Source organism: Notechis scutatus, chromosome 1 (genome assembly GCF_049901735.1).
Source record: "Notechis scutatus isolate UNSWTSFEM ecotype Mainland chromosome 1, rNotScu1.2, whole genome shotgun sequence".
NCBI lineage: Eukaryota > Metazoa > Chordata > Lepidosauria > Squamata > Elapidae > Notechis > Notechis scutatus.
In genome coordinates this window covers 61,451,208-61,471,333 of record NC_142009.1, presented here as the reverse complement: position 1 = coordinate 61,471,333, position 20,126 = coordinate 61,451,208, and the positions used below count along the sequence as shown (strand labels likewise).

At 35.0% G+C, this 20,126-nt stretch overlaps 1 protein-coding gene across 2 annotated transcripts in view; it reads left to right on the top strand.

Moving 5' to 3' along the window:
* The window catches only part of DNAH8 (dynein axonemal heavy chain 8), a 127,608-nt gene that overhangs the window by 86,896 nt on the left and 20,586 nt on the right, over positions 1-20,126 (top strand). For both annotated transcript variants that reach the window (XM_087952510.1, XM_087952516.1), the window contains 14 exons: positions 301-465; positions 2,120-2,346; positions 2,922-3,040; positions 4,652-4,755; positions 6,903-7,079; positions 8,058-8,225; positions 9,853-10,065; positions 11,661-11,798; positions 12,793-12,920; positions 13,556-13,727; positions 14,580-14,735; positions 15,631-15,786; positions 17,473-17,655; positions 19,533-19,638. In XM_087952510.1, coding sequence (XP_087808636.1) covers positions 301-465; positions 2,120-2,346; positions 2,922-3,040; positions 4,652-4,755; positions 6,903-7,079; positions 8,058-8,225; positions 9,853-10,065; positions 11,661-11,798; positions 12,793-12,920; positions 13,556-13,727; positions 14,580-14,735; positions 15,631-15,786; positions 17,473-17,655; positions 19,533-19,638 — 2,212 coding nt within the window. The remainder of the gene's footprint in view (positions 1-300; positions 466-2,119; positions 2,347-2,921; positions 3,041-4,651; positions 4,756-6,902; positions 7,080-8,057; positions 8,226-9,852; positions 10,066-11,660; positions 11,799-12,792; positions 12,921-13,555; positions 13,728-14,579; positions 14,736-15,630; positions 15,787-17,472; positions 17,656-19,532; positions 19,639-20,126) is intronic.

The following is a 20,126-nucleotide window of genomic DNA, read 5'->3' as shown; positions in this document are numbered from 1 at the left end:
TATTTCTAGAGTGTTCAACATTTTAAACTAACTGTAAGCATTGGAAAGAATAAAATCCCAAGCACAAAAGACAAAGTGCAACATTTTGAATACTGTGTACATGAATATCTATGCTTCATTATTTCTTGACATCATAAATTTTCATAAAATATATTATGGACATCAGTTACCTATGAATTATAAACTGAAGTAGATATCTCCTGAATTAGGATAGTCTTGGAATCTATAAATTAAAAACTGTGGTATTTTAATAATATTCATAAATGTCTTTTTTCTGTAATTTTTGCTTTTTCTGATAAGATCTCCAATTTATTTCCTCGAGATGAACTGGATGAAATAACTCAAGGACTTATATCTGTAATGAAAAAAGAGCTGCCACGAGTTCCCCCAACTTTTGATAATCTTTATGAATATTTTATATCACGGTCAAAGAAAAACCTCCATGTAGTACTCTGCTTTTCTCCTGTGAGTTTCCTTTAAATATATTCTTAAGACAACCAATGACCCATTAGGTCATAATTTCAGAGACATCTCCTTGCCTAAACAGAGAAACAGAATGATCATGGGTGAGCAAAAAAGCAGTGGGAATGGGAGCAACTTCTAACTTCCTACTGGCTTTTCATTGACTTCCTACATAGGAAGTTGGCACGGAGCACTGGAAATGACAATCATGGGATTATGGCTGACCACAGCATCAAGATGGCACTAAAGTAACCACATCCTCAACAAATTTGAATCTTATGGGACTAATGGTTCCTAGACTTTCAATGCATTAAGTCAACCTGTTTAAGATAAAGATGGTCCTCAACTTACGACTACAATTGACCCCAAAATTTCCATTGCTAAGCAAGGCAGTTAAGTGAGTTGCATCCCATTTTATGAATTTTATTGCCACAGTTGTTAAGCCAATCACTGCAGTTGTTAAGCAAATCTGGCTGCCCCCGTTGCACTTTGCTTGTCGAAAGCCAGCAGTGAAATCATAAATAAATGCCAGTTGCCAAGCACCTGGATTTGTTCAAGTGACCAGGGCAATGCTGGAAAGATCATAAACGTGAAATGTTGTCATAAGTCACATTTTTCAGTGCCGTTGTAACTTCGAACAATCACTAAACAAATCCTTGTAAGTCGAGGACTATCTGTTATCTCAAAACTGTTGCTGTACGATGCACATGGTACCCAATTGAAAGTTACAAACAGGAGAGTTTTAGTAGTATGTGAGTTTGCGTGTGTGTGTGTGTGTGTGTTTAGTAAGGGATTGCAGGATCATAAATAGGATTTTTTGTTCATTCTAAAACCAGTGAGAAATTATAATAATTTGTAAGTAACATTCTAAAGAAATCTTTATTATCCTGCAAGTTTAATTCTGCAGTCATTTTTGTGGGAATGTTTCTATTAAGTTAAAACAGACTGCTGTATATATAAAGTATAGTATAAAATTGGGATATACAACCCAATTCTGTACATGCTATTTGGAAGTAAGTGCCACTCCCAAATAGCATGCACAGAAGTTTAAAGTAAAGGATACAAATAATGTTCTTGACCTATTTATTCCATATCTAGACGTAGCATGGCATTTATGTTGTATGGCAATATTCAACATAAGTCTGCATTTTTTAAAAAAATGTAAGCATTGTTAGAATTGTGTTTCTAATATTTTGTTCCTCTCTTAAATTATTTAATCGACAATTATTATTTATTATAATTAACAGTTTATGTTCTAACATACTTATATTAAAATATGAAATATTTCATAGGAGTCTTTTTTCTCCTCTCTCCAATGAGGTTTTATGATATTCCAGATCTTGTGCAGATTGGTTCGTATTTAAAGCAAGCAATAACGGGATTTCCTTGGAATGTTATATGAATATAGCTAATATGAATATCCTTAGTGCCTTATGAATTAACACATTGTTTATTGTGGTTAATCCATAGGTTTAACACAGTGTATAAACCTAGACTGTGTGAATAGTCACAGCTTTTTTTATGTGTAACAATTGCACTGGAAACTGTATATTAGTCAGACAGCAGATAAGTTTAATAAATCATCATCATCTGCTATATTTCCCATAAATATATTTCACTGATATGTCACTTTTTGTCTATTTCTTATTTTTGCTAGGTTGGTGAGAAATTTCGTGCACGGTCTTTGAAGTTTCCTGGTCTTATATCTGGATGTACTATGGATTGGTTTACTCAGTGGCCCAAGGAAGCCCTTGTTGCTGTGTCACACTATTTTCTGTCAGGTTTCAATATTGTCTGTTCAGCTGAAGTTAAAGCCCACGTGGTAGAAACTATGGGCATCTTTCATGACCTAGTTTCAGAAAGCTGTGACAATTATTTTCAAAGGTAGTGTATTTAACCATGTATAATTCTATAATAACTGTTTTAAAAATAGATGGTTTTAGGTATAAAAGAACCATTTTGCAATTTAATCTCAACATGAGTTATAAATTTGAAATAATGTTGAAGGTCATCTAGTCCAACCTCCTGATCGGGGCAGGATCTATAATAGCATCACTGATAGATGCTAGTTCTTCTGTTTGAAGAACTCTAATGAAAGAAAATTCACATCATTTGGCTGCTGTAAATAACATCACTAATATAAAGTAAAAAGCATATAAGCGTCCATTGCCTTATTTTTCTAATTGCCACCCTTGCAAAATATACTTACAATTCAAAAGCAACTCTCTCACACAGTGACAATTGATAAACTGAGATGTAACATAAAATTATATATAGCACCATTATTTTCATTTGAGGGAAAACATGATTATTTTACAGACTTTACTTCATAAATTACTGCTTAGAACTTTGATTCATGTATATAATCTAATAATCTAATACCCCAGGCTGTATCTTGAGATCATTATATAGTTAAATAGCGTTTGAACCTAAAGTGGCATCATTATTGTAAATTACAGATATCGGCGGAGAGCTCATGTCACCCCAAAATCTTATCTTTCTTTCATCAATGGCTACAAGGAAGTTTATGCTGAAAAACTGTTCAGCATTAATGAACAAGCTGAGCGTATGAATATAGGTAAGATAAGTACAAGTCAAAGACCTTATTTTCTCAATCCTTTTACTATGTCATCATATATCAATATGTTCAAAGTAAGTCTCAGCTGGACTTGTTTTCAAAAGCATTTATAAGACTATAGCTTACTCTTCTCTACTAATTGATTTTAACATTGCAAATGGATCAGTTGTTCTGTTCCTATAATTTTTTTTATTACTTTGCAGGAGTTAATTATTATTTTTACTCTTGTGTAACTATCCTGGGAATGCTTGTTATGAAAAGTAGGATGTAAATCTAATAGATAAAGCAATATAACAGTTAATTGTACATAACGATTGATTCATTATGTGCCATAAAGTTGAAGTCCAGTCTTAGTGACTTAGCACAAGGTAGATGCACTCAATTACAGCAGCGATAGATACAGCAATGTTTCTCAACCTTGTCAACTTGAAGATGGGTGGACTTCAACTCCCAGACATCAACTCTGGGAGTTAATGTCCATCCATCTTCAAGTTGACAGGGCCTCGGTGGCACAGTGATTAGAATGCAGTACTGCAGGCTACTTCTGCTGACTGCCGGCTGCTTGCGATTTGGCAGTTCAAATCCCAAGGTTGACTCAGCCTTCCATCCTTCCGAGGTGGGTAAAATGAGGACCCAAAATTGTTGATGGCAATATGCTGACTTTGTAAACTGCTTAGAGAGGGCTGAGAAGCACTATGAAGCGGTATATAAATCTAAGTGCTATTACTATTGCTATATACTATAAAAAGCTCTGAAGGGCGTGGTAGGGAAGATCATGTTGGAGAAAGTTTATGTGGTTGTTAAGTATTAACATGGACTTAATGGTCCATAATCAATCAAAGAAAGTGAATGGATAAAGACTTAATTATAAAACATGATTTTAAAAAATCTGTGAATGGGTTAAGTACATGGGATCAAATTACAGTTAAATTGAGTTGATGAGATCCTCAAAACAGATGAAAAGTTTGAACAAGAGGCACACTATGAAGTGCTGCTAATTGTGAACTCAAGCACCATTTTGTTATGAACTCAAGCACCATTTGTTATGAAATCTGAGATAGAAAGATGTGGGGTAATTTATTCTATGGCATTGACATTAAATAGGTTTAGCTTTAGTAACTTTTGGTTTTTTTTCAATCACCTACTTATTTTCTTCAGTTTACTTTTTCTTTACTCTTACTACTTTTTGTACTTTACACTGTGTTACTTACCCTGAAAAGGAATAGCAAAGTAAATATAGATTGATAGATTTGTTTAGCTGAGCTCTCTGGAGAACTGAATCTACTGGTAAATCCTAGTCTAGAGCAGTTGTGAGATTCAAATTTTTTTACTACCAGTTCTGTGGGCATGGCTTGGTGGGTGTGGCAGGGGAAGGATACTGTAAAATCTCCAGTCAGAGGTGGTATTGGTTTCTCCGAACTACTCAAATTTTCTGCTACTGGTTCTCCAGAACTGGTCAGAACCTGCTGAATACCACCTCTGGTCCAGAGGCCAGATACTTACCATCTTTTAGTGGAAGATGTTGGCATTTTATGTTCATAATATTGTCTTAATACAAAATAGAACTATAAATGATTGCCAACTTCCTCTGGATTTTGACCATTTTTATAGGCCTTGCTAAACTAATGGAGGCTAGTGAATCTGTTGCTAAACTCTCTCAGGAACTGGCGGTAAAAGAAAAGGAATTGGCTTTGGCTTCTATAAAAGCAGACAAAGTAAGTATAAGCACACATTAGAACATTAAGTACACAAAGGTTGCTCATGGATTTTTATTTGTTTGGCCTATGTTTTTAAGCTGTTGGAACCTCCTGAATCAATCCATATTTTCCCTACTGCTCAAAAATATGCATTTTAGAATCTGTAATGGATGGAGGTGCATAAAAGCCTAATATCATCTATTCTTGTTATTGTTTTTATACTGTACAGCTTCAGAGTTCAGACAAATGCTCAAAATGATCTGATGACATATTTCCTTGATCCCATAATGATTATTTTAACTGCTACAACTGGGTTATGTCTGTTTATTTATTTATGGCAATTGATTAAATACTAGTCTGGTCCATCAACTCAAGGCACTTTAGAACAGTTAAACTGAAAATAAAATCACAAAATCTAGCACCATACACAACCCATTATGTTAAGATCATAAACATATAAAACACATAAAAACAAACAGTTGTTTAGCCATGCAGTTACCGGTTGAAATTATTGTAGTGACCTTCCAAAAGGACAGTATAGTGGGGGCTATATTGCCCTATGTTTTGGGGTGATCCTCAATATCAATGAAAGTTATTAAATCTATCTTTCAGTGATAATATGCTCTCTGTTCTCATCAAAAAGTCATGCTAAGGCTTTTACTAAAGATTTTAGAAATAGTTAATTGAGCCAGTTATTACCAATATTTAATCCTCCATTCTTCTCAATTTTAGGCAGCGTTGAATGAGGATGATTTTTAAGATTCTTGTCACCCTAACCCAACAGAGATCTCTTTTTCAAAGGTGAAAAGCCCAGGAACCAGGATAAAGTAATCAGTCTTACCTTGAAAAACTGGAGCTGCTTTCTAGCTACACTTTTGTCTGACTTGCATTGCTATATTCCCTTTCCTTCCGACTATGTGCTCAACTTTGTGCTTAGTAAACAAATATTTACGTACATCTTCAGGCAGAAAACTGCATAGCTCTCTACAAATTCCCATTAAAAAGGCAGGGTGATTTGCAAGGAATGGAAGAAAGGACTGATAACAAAAGGGATATACAAACTGGTAAATGAAGTCAGTAAGAATGGAGTCAAGAAAATTAAAGCTGAGAAAGAGCGCATTGGGGAAAACTGCAGGATATAAATAAAACATTTCCAGAGTGTTAAAATATGATTCAGGGCATTTGGTGATGAATAATATGAGGAAACATCGATAAGGAGGATGTGCTTTGTGCTGTCTATGCACTTCTCTTATCCCAGAAGAAGAAATTCTTCTTAACATGCCTGAGGAAAGGAGGGAAACATAGTTCAGAATCAAAAAGGTTATATTAAGAGTCTACCTTGCTACTAAAAAGAAAAAAATACAAACCTCTTTCCAACCACATCCTATGATTTTTATGAGGTGGTCCTTTGCTTCTTTACCTTGATTGGCTTCCTTGATTTATGTCTTTCCCTTCTTACTTGTACGTTCAGTGTCGTTTTCTGGTTCATGAGAATGAACCAGATTTGCTTCGATTTGCTAATTCCAGCAGACTTTTATCCTTAACTAGAACATGTACTGAAAATGGATGAGTTGAGCCTCTTGGCTCTCCAAAGCCGCTCAGTAGTTTTAAATAATTTTAAATTAAAATATTTGCAGTATCACTAACTGATGAAGAAATTACTGTTTTTTATATTATTTCTTCCATCCTGCAAATCATTTTCCACTGAGTGGGGGAAAAAATGGTGTTTTTTTTTAAATTTAAAGGTTTTTTTGTAGATTTGTTATTAATAATATTGTTATTAATAATAAGGTGAAAAGTAAATGTTTTTGGTAGGTGATGCATCAATTAATTAATTGTGTTCAAGAACTACAGGCTTAATAAGTGTTATTTTCCATCTGCCACATGATCATATACATGATTCTTCAATAGGAAGGAATTTATCCAATTGATATTGTGCTGAAAATGACAGCTTATTTGGTGCATTGTTTCCTTATTTAATACAAGTTCTTCCTGTTTCTGGAACAGTATGCTTGAGAATGAAGAAGTAAGGAAGACTAGGGAGTCTGTCCTGGCTAAGCCAGTTCCCAATGTCAGCCATACTATAGCTTTGGCCTTTACCATTCTAAATTTGAGATATTTGCTCTGCAAATGATGGTGCATCCTTTTTAACAATGTTATATTAGGTGCTGGCAGAAGTGACCGTAAGTGCTGAGGCTTCAGCTAAAGTGAAGAATGAAGTTCAAGGGGTGAAAGACAAAGCCCAGAAGATTGTAGATGAAATTGACTCAGAGAAAGTGGTAGCAGAGGCAAAGCTGGAAGCAGCCAGACCAGCCTTAGAAGAAGCTGAAGCTGCTTTGAATGTGAGTGGTGTTTAGCATGTTGTGAATGAAATGTGCAATATAAAAAATGCAGCTTGTGTAATTCTTCTGTAAATTTATGGTGCGAAACTAGAGAATGTTAATTCAAAATAGTCTCCATGTAAGCTTAAATTACCTGCTGTAATTTACCATCTTGATTATAGCGCTTTTAATGGTTGGCAAAATTAGTGTCTCCCTATTTCAAATTCCCAATGTCATTTTTGGCAGCTGAAATAAGAATTAAATGTAAGAGTAAAGTTTCTTAGTAATTTTATAAAATATTAATCAAATATTAGTCATATATTTTAGCACGCCTGGCGACTCGATGTTTAAATACCTTAATTGAAACAACATTCAGAATGTCTGAGCTTCATATATTACGTCAAACCCAGAGAATACAGCTGCCGCTAATTAAGGAAGAACAACCTATCAGCACCAAAGCCCTTTGTGTTTATCAGTTTGTTTGTAATTGTGGAAACAATTACATCAGCAGAATTGGTAGGTGCTTGGCTTTCAGAATGAAGGAGCATTTTCCAAAATGGGTCCAGGCAGCCTTGAGTAATCCAACAACAACAAAAAATCATGGCCATAAAATGCCTTCTTCGGCCATTTGTGAGACACTTACTAGCTACAGGCCACCAGGTGGATCCAAACTCTGCTTTTAAAGTTTTACTGCAACATAGGATCTCTCATTTTCTGCATTTTGCCAAAGCCGTTGCCATGAGTTGATTGAAGCTTCCCTAGTGCATGCAGAAAAAACTGTATGTCAATCTACGCCTCCTATGGGCTTGAGGTTTGTCATTGGTTGCTTCCCTGCACACATTATAGGCTGAATTAATGCTTTTGCTAGATTTTATACTTCAGGCTTATTTTAATCAGGTTATTATAATGTTGGTACTGATGAGTCAAGATGAAATTCTTGCATCTACCACTGTTTGTCTTTTAACTGTATTATTTTTTAAAAATACTTTTTTTCCCTAGACTATCAAACCTGCAGACATTGCAACAGTTCGAAAACTTGCCAAGCCACCTCATCTGATTATGAGGATCATGGATTGTTGTCTATTGCTATTCCAAAAGAAAATTGATCCAGTTACCATGGATCCAGAAAGGCCTTGCTTAAAACCATCCTGGAGTGAATCATTGAAAGTAAGCAATGTTTCCAAGCACTGTTAATATATTCTTTAAATCTATGGTTGAAATCTCATAGAATCATAGGGCTGGAAGGGACCTTGAAGGTCTTCTAGTCCAACCTCCTGCCCAAGTCAAGAGTTCTTATACTATTTCAGACTAATGGTTGTCCAATATTTTGTTGAAAACCTCCAGTGTGTAGCAAAGCCACAGTGCAGTTTTTAGAAGGGGGAGTTCTCAGTTTCAGTTTGCCTTCTTCAGCCAAAAACATAATGTACTAATCTAAAAAATTCCTGATTCTCACAAATGTTTTGTTTTTAGGTGTGATGTCTACAACAACAAAAAAGCATTATTTAATGAGAATAATTTATCTTCCTTTTCTTTTCTCTTGGTCCATTTGATCCATATGTTCCATATACAATATTTGTTTTTGGATTTGATCCTCATTTATCCTGAAGTGACCAAACCACATCAACATACTTTCTTGTACTGGCTTTTTACTTTTGTATTCAATTCAGATGTATTGTCCTCTATACTTCATGACCTTCTCTTTTCTTAAGTAATAATTGCACAATACCACGAGCACCAGAAAAAGCTATTTAGTTTTTATTTATTTATTTTATTTATTTATTTATTTGGTTTGTCAATTGCTTACAAGATAATAGGTATAAGTAAAAACATAGTTATGAATACCTGAATACATATAAGAAAAATAAAAGAAACAATAGGACAGGGACGGTAGGCACGTTGGTGCGCTTATGCACGCCCCCTACAGACCTCTTAGGAAAGGGGTGAGGTCAATAGTAGACAGTCTAAGGTTAAAGTTTTTGGGGTTTGGGGAAGCATGTCCATGCTAATATATATACACACACACAGGCACAAAGATACACAGACACACTTTGCCAGTATGATTTGAATTAATTTTTTAAAGAAGTTTTTTCTTCTGTTCAGTTGTGTCTGGTTCGTAGAGACTGCCTGAACAAGTCTCTGCAGTTTTCTTGCATAGGGTTTTCAGAAATGATTTGGCATTTCCTCCTTCCTTGGGCTGAGAGAAAATGACTGGCCCAAAATTACTCAGTTGGCTTTGAATCTAAGGCAGGACTAGAACTAGCCTGGTGCCTTAACTATTACACCAAGGAGGTTTAAGAAGGTAATCAACAATAATATGATTTGGGTTACTCATATATTACATAATTAGCATTTCTCAAATATCTTCAGTCCAATAACATTTTACACTTCATCTGTTTGCTTCCCCTGCTTCCTCAGGTCAGTTCTTTAATCCTTCATTTCAGCCACGTTCCTAATTATAAAATCTCTTCCTCATCCCACCCCACAGTAGTGGAGCTTGCTGTTCCTCAAAACCTCATATAATAAAATCACAGATAAATAAACTGAGAATAGGTATCTGAATCAGCCAAAAATAGTATTTTGAAACATTCCATATATTAACATTTCTTACTCCATCATTTCAGTAATGGAACTAACAATGGTGTTAAAGTTTTGAGACTTGTTTAGGGAGAGAATTTTTTTTTAATTTAGAGAGGAGATGGGCTCAGAAAACTATAATATCTGGAAATGTGGTAAAGGAAAACATTAATTTTTTTAGGCAATGATGCTTTCTGTTTCCCCACTGTTCTTTTTACAGCTAATGAGTGGACCATTTCTCCAGAGTCTCCAACAATTTGCCAAGGATACTATCAATGAAGAGATGGTTGAATTATTGCAGCCTTATTTTCAAATGGAGGATTATACTTTTGAGAATGGCAAAAAAGTCTGTGGTAATGTGGCAGGGCTACTTTCTTGGACCCTGGCCATGGCAACGTTTTACGGCATAAACAGAGATGTATTGCCTCTTAAGGTAAAATAACATGATTTAGATTCATTTCTAGTTAACAAGAAGAAAACTATCACAAACTCTTATTATCATTTCCATTTGCACAGAATAACTACAGAGACATCAAGTATCTCATCTACTTTTAGTTTCAGAGACTTTGTAACAAATAATTTAACTATTCTTGAAAACTGATACATGTAATTTAAGATAGGGACAAACAGAAATAAGTTCTTCAACTGTACACAGTGTTGTAAATAGTGCTAATTAAAATGCAAAACCATTAAAATACACCATTTTGAAAAAGACATAGCAGTGACTTTGGCTCTGTGATAATGATGCCTTTCCTTCAGTGGTGGGATTCAAAATGTTTTACTACTGGTTCTGTGGGCGTGGCTTGGTGGGCGTGGCAGGGGAAGGATACTGTAAAATCTCCAGTCAGAGGTGGTATTTGCTGGTTCTCCGAACTACTCAAAATTTCTGCTACCGGTTCTCCAGAACTGGCTAGAACCTGCTGAATACCACCTCTGCTTTCCTTCCTTTCTCCCTCCCTCCTTCCCTCCTTATGGCTATAACAAGCCGTAGCTTGGGTGGCTTACTTTAGTTGAACAATATAAAACCCTCCTTAATTAAACAGAGAAATAACAAGCTCAGTGGTAGATTCATCAAATATCCTGACCCAGTGCCTACAGAAAGAATCAGGACCTAATGGCAGTGTTGGGGCCATGCACGTTCCAGAAAGATTTTTGTTCCGGATGGCAGAAGCAGTGATGGAGAAGGCATGCCTTTTGAATCCTATAAGATGGCATTGTTTAATTAGCAGGACTTAAGCATGCTGATCCTTCTGGATTTTCTTGAGCAGACAGAGAGAATTAGAATCAGGGAGCTCCAGAAATATCCAGACCATATGCTATGCAGTGACAAACCAGCACTTGGGTACGAAGTGTTTTGGACCTGCATATGCCACTATGAAGGGATATTCTAGGCTGTAAGACTAGTAAATATAGCCAGCTGCCCAATCATGGATCTCTTGTTTTATCATCAAATTGTCACCTTAGTTATTCTTTACATAGAAGATAAGAATCAAAGCAGTGTTTTCTGAGATTGAACAGTTACTTGGATAGTAACTTCCTACTAAATTACTTCCACCCCATCCCCCACTTTATAGAAAAATATAGGAAAAACATATCTACAATGACTAATTGATTGATTATGGCCCATCAAGTATTTTTCAGCTTCTAGCAATCACAAATATATATTTTCTCCATGACATCCTATCCCTAATCTGGTCTTTCATGTATTTCAATGCTGCATCCATCATTACTGTGACCGAGTACATCTACGTTCCTGCTGGTCATTCTCTAGTTCTCTTTCCTTCCACCTTTCCCAATATTAAAGTATTTTCCAGGTGGCTTGATGTGTTGAAAAGAAGATAATTTGGGCCTGATCATTTGTGTCTTCAGTGAGAACTGGTTTTGTTTTTTTTCTTGGCTGTCCATGGTATTCTCAGACGTCTTCTCCAACAATAACTCAAATATGTCTTGCTTCTTCCAAGGCTAACTCACTTTAAACATAAAAATAATTTTTAGTGAACATACTGCTTCATTTTTTTTTATTTTTAGACTAACTTAGCGAAACAAGAAGGACGCTTGAAAATAGCCAATGCAGAATTAGGGAAGGCACAATCTTTGCTAGATGAGAAGCAAGCAGAGCTGGACAAAGTACAAGCCAAGTTTGATGCAGCTATGCAGGAGAAGATGGTAAACAAGATAAAAATTCCAAATTACATGTTCCATATATTTTGCTATTACTTATTGTATGCACTTTTCAAAACAGAATAGGAAAGTGCTTGCTTGGCAATTTTGGATGCTCTTTGCTTAACTTGTCATTGCCCCTGCTTCCTCAGTTTTAAGGCAGGGAGAGGAATCAGGAAGTAGACATTGGCACTGTCTACTTTTGCATTCCCATATCCATATCATCAAGCTTCTGAGATTGGTATGATACTGAAATTTCATTGAAACTCTAGTTAGTACTTTAAGTAGAAATCTTAAGGCTGTATTGATCATCAGCCTGTTGATCTTGCTGCCTTCAGATCTTCGCCCCATCTTATTGAAATTCTCTGTTCAATTCATGTAATTAGAAGTTGGCATGTTGCAAAGGGGAGGGGAGAGACATTGAAACATTACCAAATAAAGAAACTATCTAGTTTTATCTTGACTTACAGAAATGTTTCTAGGCCTCATGTATTGCTAACAAGCATTTTGGAAAGTAAAAATGGCAGATGGTTGTAGATCAATATTTTATTTGAATGTGTGTCTGCCTGGGGTGTGAAGAAAGAAACTGAATAATAATTATAGCTTCCAGGCAAGCTCAAAGAATTAGCAAGACATACCTACATTAATCTGCCTTTTAGTAAGTTAATGTTTTGTGATTAGTTGTTTTGCCAGCCAAGAGACCTTGGTAGGAGGCAGTGTGTAGATAATTTAAATAGAATTCTGAGAAAAAGCAGGTATTTTGATTCCTTGGTTAGTGAAATTCCAAAATCCATTAAGGTTCCTAAGCTATGCATGCTCTGAATTAATTATGCCTAGTAAAAAAGTGACAGTTTTTTTTTATCTTCGTACCCAAATTTGCAACTAGAATCTGTGCCAAATATGTTGGGGTTAACATATTTATTTTCAAGTTGCATGGTCAACCTGCACAGTTCTTGGGATGAAGCCCTTGAAAAGTGTAATGAATATTTTCAAATGTCAGGACCTCTTGAATGATGCTGAAATGTGCAGGAGAAAGATGCAGGCTGCCTCTGCCCTTATCGATGGCTTGAGTGGAGAGAAAATCCGGTGGACTCAACAAAGTAAAGAGTTCCGAGCCCAGATAAATAGGTATAGTATATGACCAATGCAATAGTCATATTCTTTTTAAAATAACATAAAGCAGTCATAGGAAAATTGAGATCAATATCTGTCTTCAATCCATAAAGTATAACTGTCCTTTTTATTATTATTATTTTTCATACTGTTTATCTTTTAAAATGATTAGAAATAGATAACTTTCAGATAACTGCTGGATGGACAACAACAAAATTTTAAATGTGACTCGCTCCCTTCTTGTGATAGAGACCTAGATATGTCAGCCAAAATTGGAACCTGTCAATGTGGCTTCATCCTTCTAATTTTTTTTACATCTCCAGAGATGGTTAAATCAGGGCTACTAATTGCCGAGGTTATGCCAGACATGGTAATGCTGCTTCACTGTGCTGTATTCCATTTAATCAGCTCACTGAAGCAAGTGGTTAGTGCAAGTACTGTAGGAGCTTTGTTCATTTCAGCAGTCAATCATGCACATGTTGAAAAAGCTATAAACCTTCCAGCTTGAACCTGAGAAGAAAAATAGATATCAAAGTAATTTGTTTTAAGTGCCTTTTCTGAGTGAGCTTTTTAAAATGCCTTTGCCACATTCCTTTTTTTTTAAAGGTTAAAAAATGTATCTTAATGAAAGATTCCATGATTTTTCCTAGGCTTGTGGGAGATGTGTTACTTTGCACAGGCTTCCTTTCCTATTGTGGCCCTTTTAATCAGATATTCCGGAATCTCTTGCTTAAAGACTTATGGGAGACAGAGATGAGATCACGAAAAATCCCTTTTACCGAAAATCTGAATATCATTTCAATGTTGGTAGATCCTCCTACGGTAGGTCTTCAGTTCTGTTAGGTTTTTTTATAGTTTAGATTTTCCATTCTATTGATCATTTCACTATGTGGTTGGCTAAATCTATTAACACATGTTAGTGGCTTGATAAATTCCTTCTCACTAATTCTGTCTGAGTGCATGTTGTCACCTAGCCAACTTTGCCTGTGTGGAAAGGTTCAGCAGAGTAATCGCTTGGGTAAAAATATTCCAGGTTATTATCATGCTCTAGAGCAGGGGTGTCCAACCTTGGCAACTTTAAGACTTGTGGACTTCAACTCCCAGAATTCCTCAGCCAGCTTTGCTGGCTGAGGAATTCTGGGAGTTGAAGTCCACAAGTCTTAAAGTTGCCAAGGTTGGACACCCCTGCTCTAGAGTAAGAAGTTGAAGAATTGCACTTACATGTAAAAATGTTATTAAAATAGCAACAGAATATTCATTGCACCCTCAAAAATTGTATTTAAGTCACCCCTGCCTCTGGGGTGAGAATGAAGTCAATACTATAATATTACAAAGGAGACAGTATTACAATGAAAGCTGTGGAGAGGCTGTAGGTGATTGCCCTTTGGAAGGCCAGGCATTTTTACGGGGAAAATATAGTAAAAATATGTCAGTGTGTGGTGGGGAAATAGATAGGGGCTCATATGTGGTACTGAGTACATAAACCATACTTTTCCCTGTCACTTCCATGTTGAGACTGTAATCTTTACAATAGGCTGCATTAACTGCCATTTTACAGTAGCAGTAAAGTGTCCTGGGTAACCAGGATTCTAGAAGGACAGCATTCAGAGCTTATTGTTCTTGTTGTTTGATTCAATTTTCTTATTCATTTTATGTCTTCTTCTACATATCTAGATCAGTGAGTGGAATCTGCAAGGGCTTCCAGGAGATGAGCTCTCAGTTCAAAATGGCATCATTGTTACAAAAGCAACCAGATACCCACTTTTGATAGATCCACAAACTCAAGGGAAAACATGGATTAAGCAGAAAGAAAAGGATAATGATTTACAAGTATGTCTTACAGAATTTTAATATTCCCTTCAAATTCCTGTTTCTCTTCCACTCCCACATTCCAGAAAACTCAGCTACAGTAATGATTACATATGAAGAGGAGAGTTACTGCATTGCAGGGGCTAGAGCAGATCAATAGCAATGTTTCTTGGGTGAGGAGGAGATAAACTGGAAGAGGTCACTGGAAGAGATGCCCCCAGGTTTGCCACTTTGGCACCCTCAAAAAAAAAAGAAGTTTATCAGTGCATTAAATCAATAGTTAATTAAAGAAATGTGTCACGCTGTAATCTGATACCTGATGGTACTTCTTCCCTCACACCTGGTGTTGTTTATTAAATTTAAATTTTCCTCATTTAATATTTTGGGTAGTAACTCCTTCTTCTATTTGTTTGGTATCTTCCAGAAATGATCTTTTATTCATGTATTAAAAGCAAGATAATTCTACTCAGAACCATCTAACCCAAAGAGTTATAATCTTCACAGAATTTTCATTTGTCAATCTGAAAACACCTTAGATAATCCATCCCTGTGCTTTACAAGGCACTGGAATAAGGTCATGACCTTAGAAAACAGGAACATTAAAAAGTAGTTTAAGTTCTGGTTAAAATTTCTCATACAGAAGTGGGTATTCTGGGATTCAAAATGGAAAAATAGTAACTTGCCTCCAAGAATTGTCATAAAGTAAAATATAACAGGAAATTTAGAGAATTATGCAATCCTATATGAATCCTCACAAGGGTAAAGGATTCACTAAAACTAAATTTACTGAGATTTACATCAGATTAAGCAGGCACATGATTACAAGAACTTTAAGAAAATTCTAAAAACAAATGAAAATAAGAACTTTGGTCAACTATATTGCCTTTGTTTATAATCAACTATTTTTATTCCTAAGGTGACAACTTTGAATCATAAATATTTCCGTAGCCACTTAGAGGATGCCCTTTCTCTGGGAAGGCCACTTTTAATAGAGGACATCAGGGAAGAATTAGATCCGGCGCTTGATAATATATTAGAAAAGAACTTCATTAAATCAGGAAGCGCTTTCAAGGTTAGCTATGTTATTCATTATATTCTGCTTTTTGTTTAAGTATATGACAAATGTTCTCAGATAAACCACTTAAAGAAATTCTACAATCAAACAGTGAAGCTTCCTCTTCATTCTAAGACCAGTTCCTTCAACCTCCAAAGAATAGATAAGTCAGAAATCTCCTTGACAAGATGTTATTTGTTTCTGAACCTCTAGGGGAAAAGATTCTGATTTTTCCTCCCACTCCTTTCCATTGCTTCATTGGAAGCCTCCTCCCACTCACCCACCCACTGCTTGCCTGCTACAAGGACAGAAACGTTTTACTAGATAATGGTAGCAGCATTTCAGAGATTTTTTTTAAAAAAAATAATGCTAGGCTTTTTTATGAGGCAGCCTTGATTCTCCTTGACATATTGGTTTATTCTGCAGTTTGGCTCACTGAGGTACAGAAGTGGCATGATTTGCCTGAACGCAACATGTAGCATCCCACTCTGGACTGACAATTCCAATAGTTTGAAAGTTTCTTTCCATGCTCAGAAATCTGTGTTCGGCCAATACTGGAGGAAGCAAAGCATAGCAATCAGGCTACTTGGTTTTGCTTTGCTTCACTTCACTGCTAAAAAAGGATTTACTGTGGGTTTAATGAGATGGTTTAATGAGATCCAAGATTTCTGTCCTACTGAAGGCATCTCTTTGTCCAAGTGAAGCCATCCTTTTAATGATATGAAGCAACCATTATGTATCCAAATGGCATTGATTCTGCTCCACCCTGTGATAGAAAACAAGAATGGTAGCTTTTATTTAACATATTCACTACCGGCATCATTTTCTCCCAGCAAAATACCATCCCACATGACCACCAATTTTCCTAGGGCAGTTGATAGATATCAAATTACATTTGTCAGCAAGCTACCTTCTTATGAAAACCATTGTGTTTTGGGCCATATATTTTACATTTCTATGGAAAACAGTGGGCAAATTTACCATCAAATTATGGCAATGGGGAGGAGAAGGGGATGCTGTCAGCCTTAAACTAAGGAGTTTGGAAATTGCATATAATCGATCTGTCCAAAGCTTGCTACCCCTGATATAAATCAGTGGCAAAAACACAATGCATTCCCTTCTTTCTTTGTAATGTTATATTAAATTCCTTGTGTGTCCAATCACTTGGCCAATAAAGAATTCTATTCTGTTCTGTTCTGTTCTATTCTATTCTGTTCTGTTCTGTTCTATTCTATTCTACTCTAAAGGTTTAAATTACTAATTGAATTTGTACCATATACCATAGAGATTAACTAACTACCATATGATAAGAAATATAAGAAATCTGAAATAATTATATATTAATATCTATATATTTCTAGATATAAAAATACTGAAATAAGTATATTGGTTAATAAATGTACATGGTTAATTTCCTTGATTTTTGCTCATGTTGCAATACTTCCTCTTCACTTATATATTGGGATGGATGGGAGAGGGGCTCAATTGATTGAACAGTGATTTAAGGACAAAAAAATATTTTATTAGAAAATATTTAAAATATTTGTTTTACTCAGGTCCAGTTAAGAAAACTGTCCATTAAGAACTGGGATTTTAAAAATACATTGAGCTGTGTGAATTTTGCATACCTTCCTGAACAATATTTTTCAGTTATTAACTGTATTATTAACAATGCAGTGAAACAAGATTTGAATTTTTATTAAGGTGAAAGTTGGAGATAAAGAAGTAGATGTCATGAATACATTTAAACTTTATATTACTACAAAATTGCCCAATCCTGCCTTCACTCCTGAAATTAATGCTAAAACATCAGTAATTGATTTTACTGTTACAATGAAAGGACTTGAAAATCAGTTATTGAAGAGAGTAATTCTCACAGAGAAACAGGTAAGATACCCTGTACAATGAGTTGTTATACATAATGAAACACCAATGTTTCACTGAAGCTTAAATATTGATTCCAAAATTGCAGTTTGCAGTTTATTAGTAGGCAAGGTGAATTTAAGATGGTGGTTAGCAATGCATTTTGGAACAAAGAGAACAGGCAAAATCTATAGGATAGGAAAGGGAAAAGATTTAGACACAAAAGTTAAGAACATTATTTTCCCTACTTTTCCTCCCCAAAATTGATTATATTATTAGGTTAAGGTAATTACAAAGATCTTCCCTCCAAAGTGACATCAGTCAACTCAAAGGGAGGTATTTCATCAAGTGTCAAGACTTCTTTGGAACCACCTTTCTTCATAAGGAGGCATTCTCAGGAGTGAATATTTTTAAGCACTTTCTCTTATAGAAAGGTGTAGAACAGCTAAGGCAAAGCCTAATTTGCCATTAATCAAAATAAACATATCACAAATAAGATTCTAGGAAGATTTGGAAGGGGAAGAAAGGTCTTGTTTGCTGGTGAGTTGGCTTAATCCCAGAAATTGAATGTTTTTAAATTTTATGTGATATCTACAACTGGAATAAAAGTATTCCTAGCCCAAACAAAGCTTCAGTGATGGAAGAGCACAGTCTTGCTCAACTTATTATCATCTTGTTTTTATTAGAAGATCAGTGAACGTATAATACTGCATTCTAAAATGTGTATTCTTTAGAAAGAATCTAAAGGCTTTTAATATGATAATATTTAATACTTCTGTTATGCTATTTTGGAGCTTATTAAGCAATTTTTGGTTTGCTGTTTTAAATTTTTTGTGCATTTAAATTTGCTGTGTAGAGATATTATTATTAGTATTCGATTTTTACTTGTTATGCTTAGTCAAGGCCATTAGACTGTGACTCTAAACTGGGAAAATATTTGTTTTGAAGGACTTATGTGTGCATTTATATAATAAAAATAAAATATGTAAAATCTATAAATAAATATATAATAAAATAATTGTAAAATAAGTAGTATGTTTTATGCTATCTTCTAGGCAAATCTATGCATGATATTTTTACCTTTATTTGATTTTATTTAGTTATTAAATTTATATGCTGCCCATCTTACTATCAAGCAATGATATGAATCCTGTTGTGGTTTTTGATATTGCACAATGCAGCAATGAAAGAAGCAGAGTAGAAGGAAGCATTTGCATGAGAAAAACAGCAGTAGAAAGAAGAGATTAAACTTTGTCCTCCAGATTTGTGTTGCAGTTCATTTCAAAGCTATTTTCTTAAGGAGGGTTTTTAAAGTCCTACTTCCAGATTCCATTGGGAAAGTTGCTTACTGGAAATAACTGTACAGGAAGAGTGATGTACCCATTTTCTACTTCTGCAGTACACAATTTGTAAAATATAAAGTATCTAAATGAATTGTTTAGGATGAAGACTAGATTGTAGCACAGGGGTCTTCAAATATAAGTGAATTTAAAGTTGTATGCATAATTATTTAGTTTTTAAAATAGTGAACATTATTGCAGCAATTCCTTAAAAAGTTAGACATGGAAAAAGTAAAACTTGCAAATTTGGGTAGATTATGTTGTAGGCAGTAACTGTTTCATAAGAATGTAGGAATGTAAAAGAAGACAATCATGGATTTCTATAGAAATAGGTTTGTGAGATCTAGCAAAACCATTTATACCATGGCACATTTAGCAGCTGATTTCTAGTACCTAATGTTCCTGTGATCAAAAAGATCACCAAAATCCTATATGTCCTGAAGCATACACAAGTACTTTCCTAAGAAGACAATCAATAAACCAGATTTAAACTAAACTTCATCTCCTTTTTAACGCAAAACTGAAGAAGTAAAGACATTTTTGTTGTAATATTTAATATAGGAACTAGAAGCTGAGAGAATTAAACTCATGGAAGATGTAACTTATAATAAGAGGAAAATGAAAGAACTAGAAGATAATCTCCTTTATAAATTAACTACAACTAAAGGTATGGTATTTATGTTTACCTACTGTTACATAAATAGTATAGACATATTTACCAGTGCATTATAATAAAAGATAAATTTCTAATTTAGTTCTTATTGGGCTATTAATTTGAATCTAGACTATCCCTCCAAAATTTTCTACTATATTTGAAAACAATAGACTCTGAGGCAAGGAAACTTTGGTTCTCTGCAGATAAAACAATGGGTGTGGTTTATCCTGTTGTTAACAAGCAACCTTAGACCAATACCAGATATATAGATTCAGTTGCCTTAAATTAGCAACTGGGATGGCATGGTAGAACAATTAATTGTTCTAGCACCCCACCTAACTGGCAATGGCCGTCTAAACTATCATGAATTGATTTGGCCATAATTATACTGAGACGTTAAGGCAAGTTGAGCAATGGAACTTTACTAGGGCTGAAGAATTGTTGTTATCCTTCACTGTCTTCCCTGACTCTAAAATCTATAAAAATCTACAAAGAATGTA